Raw genomic sequence first — 25,974 nt, forward strand, 5'->3', positions numbered from 1 at the left:
CAAACTAACTCTGAAATACCTTAAAACCAAACCAATAATTTACACAAGTCATAATACCTCGTAGGAAATTATTCAAGACTTCAAATAGTTGAAAAGAGCGTAAATGTTCAAAACGACCGATCGAGTCGTTACAAAAGACAAAACAAACTTTTTCTAATTGCGGGGTGATATTAGACCAAAAGACTAACGGAAGGCAAATTTGATCGATTTAGATTAATACATGGTAAATTTGACCATTTTACTATTTCTTGTGCCTTTCTTTGTTACTCTTGTGATGTTATGTTGTTCTTGTTGTTTGCTTATTGCCTAATTAGTGTTATTGATTCAATTATTTGTTATTTATTGATTTTTGGTTGCGTTTATTAACAGGAAATGAACAAATATGGAAGGGTGAAGAACGTAACAATTGTCAGATTTGTTGAATTTGTCTAGGTTTTGTTTCTCATTATACCGAGTGAAGCAAACTCATGGCATAATTTTGTTCATTCATACTGCAGGATGCTCACCATAACTTTATTGATGATTCTGAAATTATAGTTGACTACAACAGGGAACAATTGGATTCCGATCGAGAAGGCTAGGTTAGTGACATTAGTCAGATATCCTTTTCCTCGAAGCTCTAATTTGCAATATAAGCCTAATATATTAAAGCCATTCTCTTTTGTGTTCCTGCTTAAGGTTTTGATCTAAGTTGCTCCGACATGGCAGTTCAGTGCCGCAACCATGTCGACACAACACTAGTATGGATGTGGGTATGGGATCCATACCGGATCTAGTCAAACAATTTTGGATACCTTGACCACGACATGGAAAAAATTGAGACAAGATACAATTTGATTCCCGAAATCAGAACCGAAAAAAAATTAAGAATAAAAAAATTTTAATACTTTACAAGCTATACGTAAGTATTCCACAAATTTGTTTCATAATTTAGAGATATTTTTGTATTTTTATTTTTTGAATTATTTCAATTAGCTGGATCCTCGCATCCGTATCCGTACTAGGGTCCGTATCCCCAAATTTTAGAATTTATATCTCGAAGGATCTGACCTTTAGATACGCACCCGTGTCGGATACCCACACCTATGTCCGAGCAACTTAGGTTTTGATTTCTTGGATGTAAAGGTTATATTTCTTGTTGTTTGCTTATTGCCTAATTGGTGTTAAAATTTATATCTTTTTGATATGCTTATAACAATTTATCTTATACTATGGAACTGCTCAAGGTTTGTTTATATACAATTTTAGTTCATTCGTACCCTTTGTGTTAATGTATGTTTCGTCCTCTACTTTTGCCTTAATTAGGGTTAGATCCCTAATTAAGTATATAGACTACTTAATTAGGGTTAGATCCCTAATGGATTAAGCATTTGGAATGTATTGTGAAGTAGAAAGTACCAATTGGTTGAACAATTATGCTAGTCCTTGAAATGAGTATTGTGAGTTAGGGTTTTTGAATGGAGAAGAAGATGACTAGTGAATTTTTGAATCTTGTTTGGATGGTTGGTGATTCTAGTGCTTCAATAACTTAATAATGATTAAGAGTATTATTTATACATTCTTGTACCAATAAGGTTTGTAGCAAGATTATTGAATTCAAATGGGTAAATATTGGGTTGAAAATGGTAGAAATCTTCAAAGACTTTAATTGAGATTTGAAGGTCGAGTTGAGGTCGCATTTTGGTAAATTTGGTATGGTTGGACTTGTGATTGAATGGGCGTTCATATTATATAACTTTTGTTAGGTTCCGAGACACATGCCCCACGGGCGAGTTTTGAGTTAAATTTCAGATTTTGTTGGAAAATTAGTATTTTCTTATGGAATTAATTCCAATAATCTTTATTGACTGAATCGGATTATTTGTGGCTAGATTTGAGGCGTTTGAATGCCAATTCACGAGGCAAAGGCATAGCGGAGTAAGAAATTACACGGTTTGAGGTAAGTAACAGCTCTAAATTTGGTCGTGAGGGTATGAAACCGGATTATGTGTTATGTGATTGGTTTTGAGGTGACGCACATACTAGGTGACGGGTGTGTGGGCGTGTACCGTCGAAATTGTGACTTGGACAAATTCCATGGAACTATATAGTTGAATAATCTGTTGATATCCGTACATTCTCTACGTGTTAAAATAAATAAAGCTGAGAATCATATTAAAAATCATGCTTAGGCATATGCTGTTATTGTTGGTACCCACAGGGATCATTTATGTGGTTGAATTTTATGCTCAAATTGTAATTTCACACTCAGTCATGTTCATTGATTTAATATCATATCTCAGTCTTTGTTGCTATTTATTGATGCATCATATCATTGTTATGGGGCTGTTTATCATGATTTCTGAGAGCCCGAGAGACTGGAGAGGTTGATAACTGAGTGAGGCCGAGGGCCTAATTGTGAGAATATTTATGGGATCGGGCTGCACGCCGCAGCATGTTTTGTTGATTTATGCCATGATTAGCTTGATACAGCGCTTGGGCAGAAGGAGCCCCTCCGGAGTCTTTACACACCCCCAGTGAGCGCAGGTACCTACTGAGTGCGAGTGCCGAGTGCTAAGTGATTAAAGAAAAGAGTGACTGTGAGGAAAGAGTGACTGTGAGGTTGGAGTGAATGGGAGTACTCAGTGACTGTTACTCTGAAAGGATGCTTTGATTTCATTATTGTTGCACTTCAACTGTCATATATCACTATTTTGGAAATTTCGGAAAAATATTATTTTCTGTTTCAGTCAAATTTGATATGAAATTACTGTGGAGTTTTAAATGTTGAACTTGAAATCATGCCTACCCTTTTATGTTGGAGAGTACTGTATTTGGACTTTGTTTTGAAGCTCGTCACTACCTTCAGTTCTTTTTTATTATGGTTACTTACTGAGTTGGTTGTACTCATACTACACCATGCACTTCGTGTGCAGATCCAGGTGATTCCGGATACGGTGGGTGTTGATTCTTTTGCACAATTAATTTTTAGAAGTAGTTGTCGTGTTTCGCAGACCTTGTCTCTCCTTCCATATCTTCTTGTTTACTTTATTTGGTCTAAGACTATTATAGATAGTATTTTCCAGACTTGAAATAGATGCTCATGTACTTAGTGACATTGGATTTTGGGAATATATTTTACCCAGTATTTGTGGGATTTTCTCTTAAACCTAATTATTATATTTTCCGTATCTAAAAGAAATTATGGGTTATTGATGTTATCGGCTTGCCTAGTACTGAGATAGGCGCCATCACGACAGGTGTGATTTTGGATCGTGACAAGTTGGTATCAGAGCCTAGGTTACATAGATCTCACGAGTTATGAGCAGATTTAGTAGAGTCTTGCGGATCGGTACAGAGACGTCTGTACTTATCTTCGAGAGTCTTCCGAACCCTTAGGAAATTTCAGTTTCTTGTATTCTTTCGTGCGACATTGATTCAGCTTGAAACATAACTCTTAGAATCTCTTCCACGCATTCGTGTACGCATGTGAGCGCTCGGTATAGTATGTGCATCGCCGGCTTGTGATTCCATGAATGAGGTTCGAGATGAGTATTTTGTGTTTTAGTGATATCACGGCCTGGAGGACTTGAGGCCGGGGTTAGACCGCAGCTTAAGCTCGGTAGTTTTGGTTGTGAGAACTTGTGCGTTTAGACTTATGCATTTGGTAGTATCCCTATGAGTGGAATTTATGGATCGATGAGCGGTTAAATGACTATATGATGAGTATGATGTGAATGCATGATGTGTTTAGATGGGTTGAATAAGACAAATAAAGTTTACTTGTGACTCAAGAGTTTGCTATTGGGTACTTGATTCTTGTTTTGATGTGGCGTACGGTCTTGAGTTGTGAGTGTGTTGAGGGATCTGTCATGCTCTTTAATTATAGAGCGGAGTAGATTTTTTATGTCGTGTTGATGAGTTCATACTCAGAAATATTAAGTGATTTTCATAGTAATTGTGGTTGCGAAAGGGTATAGCAAGATGCCAATTTGAGGCTAAGCAGATGGGTTATCTCCTGCGGAGTAATCTACGTATGTGTGTTCCTTATAATGTTGAGTGGAGGGTTTCTTTTCTCCCAGCGGGGTATATGTGTTAAGATTTGAGTTTGGATTAGTTGAGAAAGTTGACTTGACCGTTAGGGGGATGAAGGCGAGCTTAGTAGATGATTTGAAGTATTTTATGGTTTGTGTTACCTGAGCTTGTGAAGAATTTTCTTGGAATTCACTGCGGGATTATGTCAATAGTATAGTACGGGTATGGTAAGTTATCAGATGTTTTGTTATATGGCGTTGAGCCAAGTGGGGGAGTTTGCTATCTACGATTTGATTGCACGATTATGTGCGGTATTGGTGTTAGTCCGATGCATACTTGTTGATTAGTTATGACTTGCAGAGGTTGCGATCGGGGATGACTTGAGTAAGAAATATTATTGAATGCGTGTTATATTGCACTTTATGAAAATATTAAAAAACATGAAATTATTAAATTATTATTTGAAGGATGTAGTGCGCACAAAGTATGAATTTGATTGGTGGTGTTAAGGCAGGGTTACTTCTTTGGGGGATGTTGTGCTAATGGGACTTGTGTCTTTCGGCCCGTTTGGGCGGTGCAATTTAGATTTGATCATAGTGGATGACTTTCGAAAGGGTTCTAATGGATTGAAAATGTATTTGTGTCAATTGAAAATTTTTCAGAATTTGTATATCGCTAGAATCGGTTATTTACACTGGATGGTACCTGAACTTGCGGTAATTTTGTATGACTATAGATTCTATATTTCAGTGTAAGAAAGGTAAGAAGAATAATTTTAAATTCACATAAGGTATTTTCAGAGTGAGTGTTACGGTTGTGGTACTTAAGAAGAATACAGTGGCTTATGGACCTTAGGGCAGTATGGTTTTATGTTAGAATGTCTTGTAGTGAGCTTTGGGTATAGATCGTAGTGTTCTGACAAGGAGAAGTGTCAACTTGAGGGTAATTCAGAAGAAACACAAAGTAACTAGGACAACTGGGCAGTAGGCTAGACTAGTATGGTAATGGTATGATCGGTTATTTTGGGTAATTATGATGTGGTGAGATTTTATAGATGTTTTGGTGACAATATTCTTAGTTTTGGTGACCTACGTGGCTTGGTCGGGTTAGAGGAATTCAGTTCCGATAGCTTGGTTATGTGCAAATGGATTTCAAAGTGTTCTTGATGGTTTCTACCATGGTTTAAGCTGGATATGTTTTACCGGTGTGGGGATCATATTGTGTATTGTGATTTCCTCCTGGAATGAAGTAAGAGGGAGGTTTCTAACTGACCGGGTATGTAATTTGCTGGTGACTCAGAGTTGACAAGGAGATTCTTGTGCTTGTCACATGATGGCATGATAGATGTAGTGTGTTGTGCAGGATTAAGATTTACATGTACAACATGGTAGTTTATTCTTGAAGGGTCACGAATTCTGGACAGAATGGTCAGTTTTAGATATTTAGATTAATGTTATAACATATCGGTAATCCCCGAGAAAGGTTCGTATTTCAGAAGGCGCATTATGTTTTGACTTACGTATGTTCATCGGTATTGCGGTACTCACCTGGGTGATAGAATGCTGATATTCCAATTATCGCTATGCGGCACGGAAGAATTATGGAAGTATTCTTAGTGGGATGATCGTGCATGAAGAATGTGATATTCATTCGAGTGCTGGAGTTGCGATCAGTTACGGTGGTTCATGTGTTATATGAATTTGGGGGCCTGGGAGTTCTCATAAGCAAATTGTTTCAGGGTTACAACCTGGTTGAGGTGAGTATTTTATTTAAACTCAGTGGAGGCACTAATTGCATTAATTAAATGTGATAATTGCACGCCACGAGTGCATACATATGGGAGGTTTGAGCCATGTGCGGGCATCGGGGCTAGAGTTATGCCTAGAGTTGACTGTTAAGCATTAAGTTATAACATTTTTCGTACTCGTATCTTTGTCGAGAACTATCTGGACAACACTTGAGGTTACAAAAAGTCTAATTCCCTGAATAAATTGGGTAGTTACCATTTCTGCGTTAACTTGCCGATTTGAGTGGTGATAGCACACTTTGCACCGGCCTACTCTATGGCGTGTTATTTATACCAGTCTAGAAGCATGAGAATCTTAATTCATTTATCATATACGTGTGTACTTATTTGATTGCTCATGTATGATATGCTTGGACAAGAGGTATGTGACTATGCTAGACGGATTATATTATTGGCACGTGAGTTGTACGTGCGGATTTCTATACTGATATTATTGGCACGTGAATTGTCCGTGCGGGTCCAGATATTGATACTATAGCACATGTAATGTCCGTGCGGGTCCAGATATTGATACTATAGCACGTGAGTTGTCCGTGTGAGTGATGTTAATGTGAGCTCTAGAAGAGCTGGTTACTGTTATCAAATTTGTATGTCTTGGTTCTACTATATATAATGAGCTTATAGCATTGCAGTTGTGGTGGTGCTTGTTGAACTTGCAATACAGTTCTATACTATGAGACATCTTCCATTTTGGGTACAAGGTTGTGCAATTATGGCTTGAGTTATATTGGTGTGACATGTCACTGGGTTAGTTGTGTTTAATAATATATGGTTATTGGACCTAGAATGAGTACTATCAGATTCTATTACGGTATATTGGGAGGATAATTTTGAAAGTCATCTTAGAAGGTGATTATGGTTCTGGTTGGGGCGAGAAAGCTTCATGACTTGTTGATCTGATAAGGGGTTATGAGATTCCACGTGCTTCTTTTATTTCAGTAGTGTACGAAGGTTTTAGAACGGGGCTTTGTTTGATATGGGGTTTAATACCAATACCGGGTAGGTTTTAAGTAGTTACTGTGATCGAGAATGGTGCTGCGAGTATGTGAGATCCAGGTCTTGAAAAGAAATTCTGAATGTTGGAAATTGAATTCCAAGGTTTATGGGCTAAGGTTGAAGTAATGATCTTCAATTATGTGGTATTGTCAAGCTTATATAGAATAGGGTGGCGTGGGATCACCCCCAGGTATGTGAGTGGTAAATTGGAATAGTGATGTGATGGCTTGGAAACAACTCTTGGCACATTGGAGGACGAGCGTATGTTTAAGTGGGGGAGAATGTAACGACCCGGCCGGTCGTTTTGAGTATTTCAGCCACGTTCCCCCATTTACTACTCAAATTATGCTTACAGTTGTTATTTGACTTGTCGGAATAATTGGTTCGGGTCCGGTGAGGTTTTGGAACACTTAGTTCCAAGGTTTAGAACTTACGTTGATAAGGTTGAGCGGATGTTGACTTATCGATAACGACCCTACAAAAGTTTTACTAAGGAAATTAAGGTTTTGTGGTACCGAGGTAGATTAATTGGTACAAAGTTCTAGAAGGGTTATGATTGAATATTTGAACTTAATTACGGCTTCGGCTTGAAATTCAAGGATGATTGTTTCTAAGTGGGGGAGATTGTAAAGACCCAAAATATTTTCTAACAATAATAAGCCGAACTCGAGCTTAAGAGAATATTTTGCGAGACCTCGAAGTGCTTGCGAACCCACACGAGGGTATCGAGATCAGTAAAATACTTGGACATGAATATTATAAGGGTTGAAGGTCACTAAGTTGCATGAATAAAGGAATGGCTTGGAATGGTGGAGAAAAGAGGGAAGAAGGAAACCCAACAAGCTTGCGTAGCCTACGCAGGTTGCGTAGGCAAAATCAGCATAGAAGTGAAGGGGAGGGTTTAAGCTGCGTAGCCAATCTGCATAGGCTACGCAACTCATTTTCTGTAAAACATGGGAGGTTCGGGGAGAGAGAAAAAGATAACATTTTTGGCTAAGTTTTGGGTTTTAGAGAGAAGGTGGAGCATCCTCAACCTAAATACACATCTAAGGTGAGTTTTATGATATTTTTATAATGGATTAACACTAGTTAATGGTAGTATTAACATCTACATGGATTGAAATTCTTAGGGATTTCTCTAATCTTCAAGAATCATTCAAAAGGGTTCAAGTTAGGGTTTCAGCTACAAAGGTAAATTCTCCACCCTACACTTAAATACAACTATGGATTAAGTATTTGGAATGTATTGTGAAGTAGAAAGTACCAATTGGTTGAAAAATTATGCTAGTCCTTGAAATGGGTATTGTGAGTTAGGGTTCTTGAATGGAGAAGAAGATGAATAGTGAATTTTTGAATCTTGTTAGGATGGTTGGTGATTCTAGTGCTTCAATAGCTTAATAATGATTAAGAGTATTATTTATACATGCTTGTACCAATAAGGTTTGTAGCAAGATTATTGAGTTCAAATGGGTAAAGATTGGGTTGAAAATGGTAGAAATCTTCAAAGACTTTAATTGAGATTTGAAGGTCGAGTTGAGTTCAGATTTTGGTAAATTTGGTATGGTTGGACTCGTGGTTGAATGGGCGTTCATATTTTGTAACTTTGGTTGGGTTCCGAGACACAAGCCCCACGGGCGATGTTTGAGTTACATTTCGGATTTTGTTGGAAAATTAGTATTTTCTTATGGAATTAATTCCAATAATCTTTATTGAATGAATCGGATTATTTGTGGCTAGATTCGAGTCGTTTGGAGGCCAATTAACGAGGCAAAGGCATAGCGGAGTAAGAAATTACACGGTTTGAGTTAAGTAATTGTTCTAAATTTGGTCTTGAAGGTATGAAACCCCGGTTTATGTGTTATCTGATTGGTTTTGAGGTGATGCACATACTAGGTGACGGGCGTGTGGGCGTGCACCGTCGGAATTTTGACTTGGTCAAATTCCATGGAAATGTATAATTGAATAATCTATTGATATATGTACATTCTCTACGTGTTAGAGAAAATTGAGCTGATAATCGTATTAAAAATCATGCTTAGGCATATGTTGTTATTGTTGGTACCCACTGGGGGTCATTTCTGTGGTTGAATTTTATGCTCAAATTGTAATTTCACACTCAGTCATATTCATTCATTTCATATCATATCTTAGTCTCTGTTGTTATTTATTGATGCATCATATCATTGTTGTGGGGCTGCTTATCATGATTTCTGAGAGCCCGAGAGACTTGAAAGGTTGATGATTGAGTGAGGCCGAGGGCCTAATTGTGTGGATATTTATGGGATCGGGTTGCATGTCGCAGCATGTTTTGTTGATTTATGCCATGATTGACTTGATATAGTGCTTGGGTTGAAGGAGCCCCTCCGGAGTCTTTACACACCCCCAGTGAGTGCAGGTACCTACTGAGTGCGAGTGCGAGTGCCGAGTGTTAAGTGATTGAGAGGAATGAGTGACTGTGAGGAATGAGTGACTGTGAGGAAAGAGAGATTTTGAGGTTGGAGTGAATGGGAGTACTGAGTTAATGTTACTCTGAGAGGATCCTGTGATTTTATTATTGATGTACTTCAGCTCTCATATATCACAAATTTGAAAATTTTGGAAAAATATTATTTTCTGTTTCAGTCAAATTTGATATGAAATTACTGTGGAGATTTAAATGTTGAACTTGAAATCATGCCTACCCTTTTATATTGAAGAGTACTGTATTTGGACTTAGCTGTGAAGCTCGTCACTACCTTCAGTTCTTATTTATTATTGTTACTTACTGAGTTGGTTATACTCATACTACACCCTGCACTTCGTGTGCAGATCCAGGTAATTCCGGATACGGTGGGTGTTGATTCTTTCGCACAGTTAATTTTCCGGAGATTCAGAGGTAGCTGTCGTGTTTCGCAGACCTTGACTCTCCTTCCATATCTCCTTTTTTACTGTATTAGGTCTTAGACTATTATAGACCGTGTTTTCCAAACTTGAAATAGATGCTCATGTACTTAGTGACACTGAGTTTTGGGAATATATTTTACCCAGTATTTGTGGGATTTTCTCTTAAACTTAATTATTATATTTTCCATATTAAAAACAAATTGTGGGTTATTGATGTTCTCGGCTTTCCTAGTACTGAGATAGGCGCCATCACGACAGGTGTGATTTTCGGTTGTGACAGTATAATCGAAGCAAATGTCGATCGTGAACTGATGAGACTCGATCTTGTCCACGAAGTAGTGGAGAAGGGTCACGATCCTACACAATAATGGATGAAGTTGTCTGATGTACACCTCGTACCTCTTGCAAACATTCATAAAAATATGGTCCGCCGGGCCCAATGTGAAGGGGTAAGTGTAAACATCTAAGTACCCATCCATGTGAGTTGTAACGGCGTCCTCGGGCCCGGGGACTACCACATATTTATCCTCCCAATTGCAGTCCTTTCGAACTGTGGGCAGAATGTCTTCAGTCACGAAGCATATATACATCGAGACTCCTGCACCCCGATCTTGTTTACGTGAAGGCTTCTCGAATTTAAAGTCATTTGTAATTGAGAAGCCCCCAGGAATGAAAGTTGTCAAGGAGGGCTCGCGGCCGACTCGTTAGCCACCACTTCAGGGGCAACTGCTTCAGTACCAGCTGCCGGTTGAGAAGACAAAGGGGCAACTTATTGAAGGACGATTTTTGATGTATTGGACATTGTCATTCAGGGGAGTGTTTGAAGATTTGGAAAAACAATTGAAATTTTTGAAGAAACGGGTTTTGAAGACGAAGAAAGGAGTGTGAATATTTAAAGAAAATCTGGGCAAAAACCTAGAAATTACTGAGAAATCTTGAAGAACAGGGGTAAAGATTCCTGATCGCAGTGACTACTCCAAAACCACCCATATGCTAGTATTAAACCCATATCGAACCAAACCTTATCCCAAAACCTTCATACATTGTTGATAATAAAAGAAACACGCAGAATCTCGTAACCCCTTATCAGACCAACAAGTCATGGAAATCTCTCGCCCCAACCGGAACCATAATCACTTTCTGAGCCGACTTTCAATATTATACTCCCGAATATACCAAAATTAAACCTGATAGTACCCATTCCAGGTCCAATGACCTTATATTACTAAACATAATTGTTCCACAGACATACCGCACCAATATGACTCGGAGCCACAACTCGTGCCATCCGTGCACTAATACGCAACAATTCAAATGTACCCAGTCATGGAAAATGACTCAAATGAGAGAACTGCCCCGCCAGATTAACAAGTACCTCTGCAACGAAACGCTAAAAATTCATCATACACCGTAGAACCATCACTCGATTCTAACACGAGGTTCATATTATATGCCCCGAGCCACCCTGCTCCAAATTAATAACGACGGAGAGGCAATTGACAAAAATACCACACAAAATCTGAAAGGACATAACCATTACGCTATCAATCATGTAATACCCAAATACTCATCACACTCAAATTTCGCTATAAAGCTCAAATAGAACCGCACCATCTGTGCACATAACCAATGAATCACAACTTCTCGTAGAATAAAGGAGTAACTCACAGATCATTTGAGAACACGAATAAGTTCAACATCAACCGAATGACACATCCCCCAATAATAGCAGTATGGAACCAACCATTCCGGCTCGGTGTAGAATACACATCTTAATTAGGCCTATCAATGGACCCCCAAATCAACTCTGGTTACCCACAGTAGATAAATAACCCTCCAAAAATTTACCGCTACTAATTCATAATACATCTTATCATCTGACTAGCTTCGACCATGACTTCACAGTCCGCAACCATGTACAATCTGCTCCTGAAACTCCCAAATTCCAAATTCATAGAACACGTAAATCACCATATTTGATTCCATCTCCACCGCCCGAATGCCTAACACCTCTCTCATACACGATCATCCCACAAGAAATACTTTAAAAGTTCTTCTGTGCCACTTGACAAAATTTGAATATCACAGTCTGTCAACCATGTGAGTACCGCAATACTAATTTATACATCTGTAAGTCAAAATACAATGCGCCTTCTGAAGTCCGCTCCTTTCTCATACAACACCAATAATTTGCATACCATTTTAGTTAGAAACATTTCTCTTACTTCTTTCCAGGAGGAAATCACAATACACAACACGTTCTCCACACTGGTAGAAACCATCAAGAATACTTTGGAATCCATTTGCACATAATCAAGCCCTTAAAACTAAATTCCTCTAACGCGACCAAGCCACGTAGGTCGCCAAGTCTAGGTGTATTGCCACAAAGCACCTGTAGAAAACCCCCACATCATAAGCACCCAAAGAACCGATCATATCCATTACCATACTGATCCAACCTACTACCCAGTTGTCCTATTTTCTCCGAGTCCCTTCCGAATTTGTCTTCAGATTGATACTTCTTCTTGCTAAAATACCATGATCTTTAACCACAACTTACCCTACAAACCTTAGCATAGAACCACAACGCCCTACGGCCCATAAGCAACGGTACTCTTCTTAAGCACCTCCATAAATACTACAACTGTAACACTCACTATGAAAATACCTTATATGAATTTGAAATTGTTCTTCTTACCTTTCTTATACAAAAATGTAGAATCCATAGTCATATAGAATTTCCGCAAGTCCATGAACTATCAAACGCAAATCTTAGATTTTATCCATACATAAGTCCGGAAACATTCTCAATTGCTATATATAATTCTCAAACCCACTGAAATTTTCTCGGGAGTCACCCACTTTGCTCACATCTTAATTGCATCGCCCAAATGGGTCAAAAGACACGTGCCCCATTAGCTTCACAACACTCAAAGAAGTAACTCTACTTTAACACCACATATCAAATTCATATCAAATTCATACTCCGTGCGCACTACATCATTCACCAATAACAACTCACTCATCCCACGATTTTTCATATACTCATTCATGCAATATAATCTGTAACCAGGAATTTTCCTTATTCGAGTCATTTTCGAACTCCACCTCTGCAAGTCATCACTGATTCCCAAGTATACTTTAGACCCAAACAAAATTTGACACATACCCATGAATTGATTTGTCTATAGCAGGCTCCCCCACTTGGCTCAAAGCCATAGATTTCAACACTCCATAACTCACAATATCCATACTCTACTACTTCCCTAATACTTCCATCAGTTCAACGAAAAATTCTTCTCAAGCTCATACAACGCCAAACATAAAAATACTCCAAATCATCTACTAAGCTCGCAATCATTCTCTTGACACTCAAGTCAACTTTCTCAGCCAGATTCAAATTCAAATCTCCACACATACGCCCTGCTGGCGGAAAAGTAACTCTCCACTCACATATAAGGGACACATCTACGTAGATTACTCTCCAGGAGATAACCCACCTCCCTAGCCTCAAATTGAAATCTTGTTATATCTTTTCGCAGTCACAATTACTATGCAATCACTTAGTCAATCTGAGTTCAACTCATTATCCAGACATGAGAATTTAATTTACCCCAAAATTTAATAATATGAAAGATCCTTCAAATCATTCATACTCGAGACTGTATGTCACATTAAAACGAAAATCAAGCACCCAATGGCCATTTCTTTACATTTCAAGGAAACACTTCTCGTCACATTCAAATCATCTTAACACATCCCACGATCACATCATACCCATCATACCTCCATTCCACCTCTCATCGAGCCATAAATTCCACTGCAGGGTCATTACCGGACATTTGAGTCCAATTGTACAAGTTATAACTGAAGCTGCCGAGCTTAAACTGCGGTCTAACCATGTCCTCAAGTCCTCCAGACTGGCCCATCACCAAAACATAGAATTCACATCTCGCATATCATCCCTGAAATCACAAACCGGCGATACACAACTGATACTGAGCGCTCATGTGCGCATACGAATACGTGGAAGGAATTCAAAGAATTATGTCCCAAGCTGAATCAATCCCGCACGATAAGGAAAGAAAGATGGGAAGTATATATCCTAAATGCCCTGTAGCCTCTCGAAGATAAGTATGGACGTCATCATACCGATCCGCAAGACTCTACTAGACACTTGCTCATGACTTGTAGAACCTATGAACCTAGAGCTCTGATACCACCTTATCATGACCCAAAATCCAACTAGTCGTGATGGCACCTAACCCAACCCGTTAGGTAAGCCAATTACCAACTATCCAATTTCAATAATAATTATTAAAGCAATTTAAGTGAATAAAGTCTTAATCTTGTACAATCCTCAAGAACTAGTAGTACAAATCATGAGCTTCTAAGAATAGAGTATACAAAGCGAAAATGAAATAAATACATAGTCTGTTTGAATAATACATAAACAGAGCTTTTATAAATCTAAGGCTACCCTGAACAAGAGGCAGCTACAACAAGAACGCAGGTACATCTTCAGATCCCGCAACCATCGAGCACAGCAACAACAGCAGGCAACATCTGCACGCAATGTGCAGAAGTGTAGTATCAGTACAACCGACCCCATACACTTGGTAAATAACAAACCTAGCCGTAGGTTGAAAGTAGTGACGAGCTTCTACCAAGGTCGGGGTCCAAAACCACTAGTCCACAACGGTCCATAACAACATAAAACAAATAATACCAGAAGAAACACAGAGATAAAATGCTTAGCCAAATCATGATTTCAAAAATAATAGTTCTTTCTTTCAAATACATTAGTGAAAACCCAAATCGATTGCCGAAATTGCCAAAAATATGAATAAGTTTGAAAGCAATTAATTTTTCCAAAATCCTTTCAATAATAAATAAAATATCTCATTTTTTTTCCCAGATAACCAGTGTAAAACCAATGCATCACTATGCCCATCTGTCAGCATGTGTGAGAAATCATGAATAATGTGATACCGTACAGCATGAGGAAACACATCTCTATGCATATATGTCATGTGTGCATATCAATGCAATGTATCTCAGAGATTGTACTCATGTACTCACACTCTCAGAGTACTCAATCTCACTGTCTCGCATTCTCTCTCACTGTGCTCAGCACACTCAATCACTCAGCGCTATACAATACATGTTGCGGCATGCAACCCGATCCCTGTTTATAGAACTGCGCTCACTGGGGGTATACAGACTCATGAGGGGCTCCTACAGCCCAAGCGCTATAAGAACGGACAACTCACGTGCTGCACGGATAACTCACATGCCATAATATAAATATCTGGATCCGCACGGCCAACTCACGTGCAATAATAATATATATAAAGCCAACCTGGCCTGTTGCGGCGTGCAACCCGATCCCATAAATATCCTCACAAATCAGGCCCTCGGCCTCACTCAGTCATCAATCTCTCCAGTCTCTCTCTCATGGGCTCACAATGTCATGAAAATAGCCCAAAATGATGATATGTTGTATCAATAAATAACAACAGAGACTGAGATATGATATGCAATGAAATGAATATGACTGAGTATGAATTTTTAATTTAACACAATAATTCACAGTAATATGACCTTTTTGGTTCCCAATAATACTGGCACATAGCCTCAACATGATTTTTAATATGCTTTTCAGCTCAATTTCTTTAACACATAAAACCGCATAGAAAATGCCAAGATTATTTAACTATAAAATTTCACAAAAATAATTATGTCACAATTTCTATAGTGCACGCCCACACGCCCGTCACCTAGCATGTGCGTCACCTTCCAACAATTCACAAAATACATATATTCAGTGTTCATACCCTCAACTCCAAGATTAGAAGAGTTACTTACCTCGAACAAGCCAAATCCAATGTCGGGCAAGCTAAGCAATGATCCAAAAATTTCATTATGCGCGTATCAACTTCCAAAGGGCTCGAATCTAGTCACAATTAATTTGATTCAGCTCACAAAAATTATAGGAATTAATTTCATATCAAAATACTAATATTTTCCAAAAATTCGAAATTACGCCCCAAAAATCACTTGTAGGGCCCACGTCTCGAAATTTGATAAAACTCACAAAATCCGAATCCCCATTTAACCACGAGTCCAACCATACTAAAATTACTCAAATCCGACCACAACTTGGCCTTCAAATTCTTAATTAAAGTCTATGAATTTTTCTACTATTTTCAACCCAAAACACTAATTTGTTGATAAAAACAATAATAGATTCGTGTAATTTAATCAAAATTGAGTTATAATCACTTACCCCAATCCATATGGTAAAAATCGCCTCAAACATCGCTTCAATCCGAGCTCCATAGCTCCAAATGTGTTAAAATGGCCGAAACCTCGAAATATATCTTTTGTCCAGGCATTTACTCTTCCCAGACAGCCTATAGTGTATCCACCATAACTTTTTATACACAACTCCAAATGATAATTTGTTTATATTTCTAAAAACTAAGCATCAAGGGCTACAACTTTCATTTTTGGATTATCTCCAAATTCCTTATAGATTACGAGATATAAGCTTCTAAAGTCGGGTCAGTGCAGCACAGATTTTGTTCTACGCGATCGCGAAAGAGCTTCCGCAATTCACAAGGCTCCAAACTGCTCTTCGCAAACGCGACCAAATGTTCGTGATCGCGATGCACACCTCTGTAGGCAGAAACCAGCAAGTAAAAATGGCCTAGAAATGGTCTGAAACCACCCCGAAACTCACCCGAGCCCCTCGGGACCTCAACCAAATATACCAACAAGTCCTAAAATATCATACGAACTTAGTTGAAGCCTCGAATCACATCAAACAACGCTAAAACTACGAATCGCACCTCAATTCAAGCTTAATGAACTTTGAACTTTCAAATTCTATATCTTGTGCTGAAATACATCAAATCAATCCGGAATGACTTCAAATTTTGCACACAAGTCATAAATGACATAACGAAGTTGTTTCAATTTTCAGAATTTAATTCCGACCCCGATATCAAAAAGTCAACCCCTCCCCCGGTCAAACTTTTCAAAAATTTAACTTTCGGTATTTCAAGCCTAATTTCACTACGGACCTCCAAATAATTTTTCGGACACGCTCCTAAGTCCAAAATCACCATACGGAGCTATTGGAATCATCAGGATTAAATTCCGAGGTCGTTTACACATAAGTCAACATCCGGTCACTATTTTAACTTAAGCTTTAAACCTTGGAACTAAATATTCCAATTCATTCCAAAACCTCACCGGACCCGAACCAATTGCCCCGTCAACACAACAACTGTAAAGCCCAATTTGAGCAGTAAATGGGAAAACGGGGTTGTAATACTCAAAACGACCGGTCGGGTCGTTACAGCTTAGTTTAACAATTTCAATAGAATCAGGATATTTATTAGCATTAATGAAAACATCGTACCACCACGCAGCAAAATATAAAGTATGTTCTAAGTTAGGCCAATTAATAGGACTTAATTTCCAAACTATCTGAGCTTTATGACATCTAAAGAGAATATGTTCAATAGTTTCATTTTCTAAGCCACAAACCTTACATACTTCACATACAGGACTTAAACGTTTAGAAATAGTACAATTAACAGGTAGCACATTCAAAATACATTTCCTAATAAAATGTTTATATTTGTTCTTAATGTTCAGAGACCATAAGAACTTCCAAAAAGCTTTTGAAAAAGAGTGATGACTAGATTGAGGTCTAGCATTGTTACCATCCTTACATCTTGCAATTTCTTTAGCTAAATGATAACCTGATTTAACCTCATAATTACCTGATTTAGAGTGATGCCAAATAATTCTATCCAAAGAGCCCGTAGTAGAGATGGGGATGGAGAAAATTGCATGAATATCATCAATACAAAACAAATTCTGAACATCGTGCAACTTTCAAGTATGCGTCTTTTGATCAATAAGGGCATTAACTTGCAACTTTGTATTCACTTGCGTTTGATAATGTTGTAGTCTAAATCTACTAGAATTAGGAATCCAAGGATCAATCCAAACCTTAATATTTTCACCTGTTATACCCTCCATCGAATCCCTTTTTGCAATAGCTCTCTTCCCCAAATAATACTTTTCCAAACCCAAGAACTAGATGATGAAATAGTAGCTTTAAGGAAAGAATTATTTTGAAAGTACTTACTTTTGAGATTTTTAAAGTGTAATGAATCTTGTTGAGTTAAAATTCTCCACGCAAGTTTAGCTAACAAAGCTTGGTTAAAAGATTTTAAATCTCTAAAGCCAATACCACCTTTTGATTTTGCTAAACAAAGATTCTCCCATTTTTCAAAATGAATTTTCCTCCTGTTCTCATTTTGCCCCCACCAGAAATTAGAAAAAATAGTAGTAATCTCTTTGCATAGGCTATCTGGAAATTGAAAACAAGATAAAGCATAAGCCGGAATCGCGGATAAGACAGATTTAAGCATCACCTCTTTTCCGGCTGGACTTAGAAAATTATTTTTCCAACCCTTAATTTTTGTCCTCACTCTATCCTTAATAAATTCCAACATTTTCTTCTTAGATCTTCCAACTACTGCAGGTAAACCGAGATAAAAGCCTAAGTTATTCCTTTGTAGCCGGTCTAGCTCTGCAATAATACCATCTTTATCACTTTCAAGAGTATTTTTACTAAAAATTATCGCTGATTTATCCAACTTCACCTTTTGTCCAAAACATTCTTCATAAATTTTTAAAATTTTAGAGATATTACTAGCATTTTGGATATTAGCAGAACAAAATATAAAAGAATCATCCGCGAAAAAAGGTGATTTACCGTTACTTAGACCTTGAATATCCCCTTGGCATTCCGCATGGTTTAATAGTCTAGAAAGACCTTTGGCACATATTAAGAACAAATATGGTGACAAAGGATCACCTTGTCTTAATCCCCTAGTAGGTATCACTTCACCAGCTATTTGCCCATTTATGTTAAACCTGTACATAGGTGTAGTAATACAAAAGCATAATCCAAGTGACGAATGTCTCATGAAAATCCATTTTCAGAAGTAATTGTTGGATATAAATCCATTCAACACGATCATAAGCTTTAACCATATCCAATTTCAAAGCCATGTATTTGTTATTACCTCTTCTTTTATTCTTTAGAAGATGTATAAATTCATGAGATAAAACAACATTGTCTAGGATTTGTCTCTTTCCAATAAAAGCAGCTTGATTAGGAGAAATTATCTTAGGTAAATATGTTTTCAATCTACAAACAATAATCTTAGAAATAATTTTATAGATAGTCGAACACAAACTTATAGGTCTATATTGACTAATACCACTTGGATTTATCACTTAAGGGATTAACGTTATAAGAGTTTGATTCCATGAAGGGAGAAGGTAACCTAACTGGAAAAAACTTTTAATTGCTGCACATAAGTCAACAAAAAGAATATTCCAATATTTTTGAAAGAAAAAAGGAGTCATACCTTCTACTCCTGGTGCTTTGAGAGGATGCATATTAAATACAGCTCTTCGAATCTCATTATCAGTAACATCTTTAATAAGACTATCATTTATAGAATTGTCAACCCAAAGGGGGATTATATTCAAGATGGAGTCAAAGTTTGTTGGTTTAGAAGTAGTAAATTGTCACGACCCAAAATTCAACTAGTCGTGATGACACCTAACCCAACCCGCTAGGTAAGCCAACTTTCAACTATCCAATTCCAAAAATAATTATTAAAGAAATTTAAGTAAATAATTATCTTAACCTTATACATTCCCCAAGAACTGGTAGTACAAATCATGAGCTTCTAAGAATAGAGTATACAAAGCGAAAATGAAATAAATACATAGTCTGTTTGAATAGTACATAAACAGAGCTTTCATAAATTTAAGGCTACCATGAACAAGAGGCAGCTACAATAGGAACACAGGTACATCAAATCCCGCAACCATCGAGCACAGCAACAACAGCAGTCAACATCTGCACGCAATGTGCAGAAGTGTAGTATCAGTACAATCGACCTCATGTACTGAGTAAGTAACAAACCTAGCCTTAGGTTGAAAGTAGTGACGAGCTTCTACCAAGGTCGGGTCCAAATCCACTAATCCACAACAGTTAATAACGACATAAAGCAAATAATACCAGAAGTAACTCAGAGATAAAATGCTCAGTCACATCATGATTTCAGCAATAATAGTTCTTCCTTTCAAGTACATCAGTGAAAACCCAAATCTTTTGCCAAAGTTACCAAAAATGTGAATAAGTTTGAAAACAGAAAATTTTCCAAAATACTTTCAATAATAAATAAAATATCTCATTTTCTTTTCAGATAACCATTGTAAAACAAATGCATCACTATGCCCATATGTCAACATGTGTAAGAAATCATGAATAATGTGATACCGTACAGTATGAGGAAAACACATCTCTATGCATATATGTCAGGTGTGCATGTCAATGCAATGTATCTCAGAGATTGTACTCATGTACTCACACTCTCACAGTACTCAATCTCACTATCTCGCATTCTCTCTCACTGTGCTCAGCACACTCAATCACTCAGCGCTATACAATACCTGTTGCGGCGTGCAGCTCGATCCCTATTTATAGTCGATTGCGCTCACTAGGGGTGTGTACAGACTCATAAGGGGATCCTACAGCACAAGCGCTATAAGCACGGCCAACTCACGTGCAATAATATAAATGTCTGGATCCGCACGGCCAACTCACGTGTTGCACGGCCAACACACGTGCAATAGTATAATATATATAAAAAGCCAACATGGCCTACTGCAGCGTGCAGCCCGATCCCAAAAATATCCTCACAATCAGGCCCTCGGCCTCCCTCGGTCATCAATCTCTCCAGTCTCTCTCATGGGCTCACAATGTCATGTGACCAGCCCAAAATGATGATATGATGTATCAATAAATAATAATAGATACTGAGATATGATATGTAATGATATGAATATGACTGAGTATAAATTTTCAATTTAAAATAAATAATTCACAATAATATGACCTCTGTGGGTCCCAATAATACTAGCACATAGCCTCAACATGATTTTTAATATGTTTTTCAGCTCAATTTCTTTAATGCATAAAACCACATGAAAAATGCCAAGATCATTTAACAACAAAATTCCACAAAAATAATTATGTCACAATTTCTATAGTGCACACCCACACGCCTGTCACCTAGTATGTGCGTCACCTCCCAACAATTCACGAAATACATATATCCAGGGTTCACACCCTCAACTCCAAGATTAGAAGAGTTACTTACCTCGAACAAGCCAAATCCAATGTCGAGCAAGCTAAGCAATGCTCCAGAAATTCCATTCTATGCGTATCAACTTCCAAACAGCTCGAATCTAGTCACAATTAATTTGATTTAGCCCACAAAAATTATAGGAATTAATTCCATATCAAAATACTAATATTTTTCAAAAATCCGAAATTACACTCAAAAATCGCCCGTGGGGCCCACATCTTTGAACCAGACAAAAGTTACAAAATATTAACGCCCATCCAACCATGAGTCCAACCATATAAATTTCACCAAATTCTGACATCAACTCGACCCTCAAATCTTCAATTGAATTCTTTGAAGATTTCTACCATTTTCAACCCAATCTTTACCCATTTGAACTTAACACTCTTTCCATAAACCTTATTGATACGTATAAATAATACTATTACACCCAAGAATCATACTCTTAATCACCCATCATTACCCAAACTCGAAATTGAAGATTAGGGGTTAGAACCTTACCTCTTTGATGAAGAACTTGGGGGATTTCTTGTTGGATTTCAAGGCTTGGACAAGAATTTGATGAACAAGATACTTCATCTACTTCCTCTCTCTAGAACACTCTCACTTATCTCTAAAATCATCAGATAATTATCCCAAAATAAGCCACAAAGCCTATTTATCAAAATGGGGTCGGGTTATAAAAATAGAAAAATTAACCCTCCGAAAGCAGGTATGCGGTCGCATAATGGACCGCAGAATGGGTATGCAGGCCGTAAAATTGATCACAAAATCGGCGCCCAAAACTGGGCTCTTCTGGTCCATTCTGCGACCTGTTTTGCGGTCGCAGAAGCAGTTTTGCGATCGCATAATTGGTCGCATAATTATATTTTTCCAGCCTTTGGTAATTTGGTCATAACTTCTTGTAGGAATGTCCAAATGACGAACGGTTTAAAGCGTTAGAAACTAGACTCAAAGATCTTTGATTTGATAGGTAATATACCATATAAAACTTCGTATCATGAGAGTTATACTTATTTGAAGAAGTTAGGTTTTGTGCGAACTCACTTGAAACTTTAGTCTTATGAAATTTCCAACTTCTACATTCGATGCCGAAACCCATCGAATCAAGTCCGATTGACCTCAAATTTTGCACACAAGTCATAAATGACATAATGAAGCTATTTCAATTTCCATAATCGTATTCCGACCTCGATATCAAAAAGTCAACCCCCGGTCAAACTTCCCAAAAATTTAACTTTCGGCATTTCAAGCCTAATTCCACTACGGACCTCCAAATAATTTTCCGGACACGCTCCTAAGTCCAAAATCACCATACGGAGCTATTGGAATCATCAGAATTAAATTCCGAGGTCGTTTACACATAAGTGAATATCCGGTCAACATTTCTAACTTAAGTTTTCAATTATGAGACTAAGTGTCTCATTTCAGTCTGAAATCCTTCCGGACCCGAACCAACTAACCCGATAAGTCATAAATCAAATGTGAGGCATAAATTGAGCAGTAAATAGGGAAACGGGATTGTGATACTCAAAACGACCTATCAGGTCGTTACATTCTCCCTCACTTAAACATACGTTCGTCCTCGAACGTGCCAAGAGTTGTTCTTAACCTCCAAATCTCTATTCCACCTTACCACACACATACCCGGGGGTGATCTCACGTCACCCAATTCAACATAGGCATGAACACACAACATAACTGAAAATTATTAATTCAACCTTAGCCCAAAAACCATGGAGCCAAATTTCTAACATCCAGAATTCTTTTCAAGACCCGAATCTCAAATCTACACACTGTATAAGCCTGAACCTCAAACTCAACAGCCAGACTTCATATCATAGCTCGATATTACCATGACGAACCTCGGTCCATCACGCCTTAATCTCGATTAGTCATACGAAGGGTAAACTCGATTTTGACCGTATACAATATACATATAAATGACAATCTATATATATATTGTCTCACGCGTTGGTAATGTTCTTGATTGTGCTCTAAGAGGTTCGAACCTTAACTAGCATGTATTTTTTGCAAATATTCGAACTAAGGACCTTTTCTAACTTAAGACTCAACAAAACCAATGGACTAAGGCTATTTCTTGTCTAGAAATATGATAATTAAAGTTACTTATTCCAGCTCTTCTATAAATTTCGACACCTCTTACAAAAGTTCTTGTGTAGGCCCATGTGTCGGACGGCTATATTTGTTGTTGAATGTGTGCAGGACTCTTTGGAAAATGACTCTAACACCCATTGGTGATGCGAAAGCATACAGTTTTAAGGATTTGAAAGATATGACCCACAACCTTCACCCTCACTACGTGTTTAAAAATACGGGAGATTGTTCAACTGCAGAGGAGATGATGCTATTACTATCAAAACATGGGACTTCTTTTGGCCATGTAAAAAGAGTTATGTTGATCATCCAACTAGATTTTGTGTATGTTAAACATATTTGGTTTAGTTGGATTGATCAAATTTCTCTTAAAATTATGTCTTTAACATTTTTTGCTAAGTCATTTGAAATGTATTTGCAGAGTGAGCTTGAAATATTGACCGATAAAAACTGGCATCCATGTTTGATGAAGTTAAAGGGGTTCTGTTTTCAATATAAACTTGCAGTTGTGTATGATGAAAAACCGGATAAATATTTGTCGGGCGTGCTTCGTTCTGGTATTTGATTATCTACTTAAAGAAATCTTCACCTGCTATAGTTTGATGGCTACTAAATTTAGTAGTTTTGTGTGCTCTGATTTTGACTTGTCATTTGTTTCTTGAGTAGGCAAAGACTTCGGATGGGATGATAGAATGAAGGTAGCAACTCAACTTACAAGCCTCTTCACATGGTTGCATGAGAGACAATTTGCATCTGGTGGTATGGAACCTTCTAGCATAATGATTGACAAGGCAACAACTAAACAGAGGCGGATTCAGGATTTGATGTTTGTGGATTCCAACAGCGACCTCAAGTTAATATACGATAATATTTGTGTTTACTGTCACATATTTACAGATATTTAGTTAATTTGTTAATGCAAATACAAGATTTGAGCAAAAGTTATTGGACTTACGTGAACCCATAACTTATAAGCTAGGTCCACCCCTTCAGTTGAACCCCATATACGACCTCCTCGTTGATATTTTACAAGTTACTATTTCATTGACTTGTAGGGGCGTAGGTAGGTTGATGCAAGGGGGTTCGATTAAATCCTCTTGGCCATAAAATTATATTGCGAAGTAGGTTAAAATAAAAATTTTATGTATAAAGATATAAATTGTTACTTCCCTTGGCTTGGAAAACTTATAGTGTTGCGCGGGGGGTTAATAATTGTTTTAGGTTGCAAGATCAAATCATAGGTGTGACGTTCTAGTATTTTTTGAATCCCCTTATGTGAATTCCTGGCTCCGGTACTATTTGCAGGACTTCAACATAAAAATATTGAACTTTGGTTTCCTGGTTCGTATAAAGGAGGAGGATAACGGAGTACTTACCATTCCTTATTTGAATCTCCTTGATGCTTATGAAGGTACTCGAACTTTAAAATCTGATGTTTACGTATTTGGTGTTCTGCTTGTGGGATTGATTGCCAAGAACGCTAACACACCATATTATTGTTGGATTGTGGACGAGCTCCAACGTGGTAAAAGATCGATAGTGAATAAATCACTTCTGCGACGTGATTATAATGGAGAGCTCGCTTGTAGAATCACAAAATTAGCAGCAGAATATCTGAAAGTGGATCTAAATGCACGACCAGATATGAAGGATGTCTTTGCCAACTTGTCCAGTATGGTTAGGAAACAACTCAAATTAAGTAAGAACGAAATTATTTGCTTTGTTAAGCTTATTGCGAGACTTTATATGTTCAAAAGGGCAGCCCGGTGCACTAAGTCCCGCAATGCACGGGCTCCGGGGAAGGACCGGACCGGACCACAAGGGTCTATTGTACGCAGTCTTACCCTGCATTTCTGCAAGAGGCTGTTTCCACGGCTCGAACCTGTGAACTCCTGATCATATGGCAGCACTTTACCAGTTACGCCACGGCTCCACTTTACTTTATATGCTCAAACAGTTGCTTAATATGATTCATTTAGTCGACTGGCTGGATATACTAAGTCTTTGGGGTTGTCTATAGATTTGTTTTTAATATACTAAGTCTCTGCTTGCTGATTACAACTAGCTAGAGGTTAATGATTTTAATGATTTAGTAAAACTTTTGGAGTAGAAATGGACTTATCAAGTGCTGGTTATAAAGACCAAAAGAGATCTCTTGATGTTCTTGTTTCTGTGTATATTGAATTTTGTGCCTTGATTATGTATCTGCACTTATTAGTTGTTCTCTTACAATTCTTTTTGGATACAGATATCCGATATTCCCCGCGGACATCGCCAAGTTATGCATCAGTCGGACTAATGTTCTTGTTTATACCATCAACCAAACATGGTATAAATTTAATCTCATACTTAATATTGAATATCCCACCTTATTCTCCTTTATCCCATCAAATTTGGGATTATTTTATTCCACCTTCCAGGTGGGATAAAATAGTCCAGGGATTATAATCATGGGATCCCGGGATAACTTAGTCCGCAAACTAAATTGTCTCGGGATTATAATCCTAAGATTATAATCCCTAGACTAATTTATTCCACTTAGGAGGTGAGATAAAATAATATCAAGTTTGATGAGATAAAGTGGGATAAGACGGGATATCCAGGATTAAGTTTATACTATATTTGGTTGACGGTATAAATTTATCTCGGAATAAATTTATACCGACCAACTAAACATAATATAAATTTAGTACCACACTTTATCCCACCTTATCCTGCGTATCAAACGAACCCTTATTATCTTCGTATGATTATCAGTTTTTATTACTTATTGAAGGTGAAACAGAGAAGTGATAGTTTTGTTTTGCATATGATTTTAGCCCACAGTAGTATGTAGTTGGAATAATATTGTGTTGGGCGGTCTATTTGAAACTGTAGCTAAGTGCGATAATAAACAAAGCA

The 25,974-nt window shown here is 37.6% G+C and overlaps 1 protein-coding gene across 1 annotated transcript; it reads left to right on the forward strand.

Moving 5' to 3' along the window:
• The first annotated feature begins 7,613 nt into the window (after window positions 1-7,613).
• On the forward strand, window positions 7,614-25,372 carry LOC107793447 (putative serine/threonine-protein kinase PBL18). Its single transcript, XM_075230407.1, has 6 exons — window positions 7,614-7,777; window positions 7,948-8,008; window positions 23,495-23,630; window positions 23,740-23,864; window positions 24,379-24,750; window positions 25,322-25,372. Exons 1-6 carry the CDS (start codon window positions 7,614-7,616, stop codon window positions 25,370-25,372), a joined length of 909 nt encoding a protein of 302 aa, XP_075086508.1.
• Window positions 25,373-25,974: the final 602 nt, after the last annotated feature.

The sequence above is a fragment of the Nicotiana tabacum genome, chromosome 14, assembly GCF_000715075.1.
Source record: "Nicotiana tabacum cultivar K326 chromosome 14, ASM71507v2, whole genome shotgun sequence".
In the NCBI taxonomy this organism is placed as follows: Eukaryota; Viridiplantae; Streptophyta; class Magnoliopsida; order Solanales; family Solanaceae; genus Nicotiana; species Nicotiana tabacum.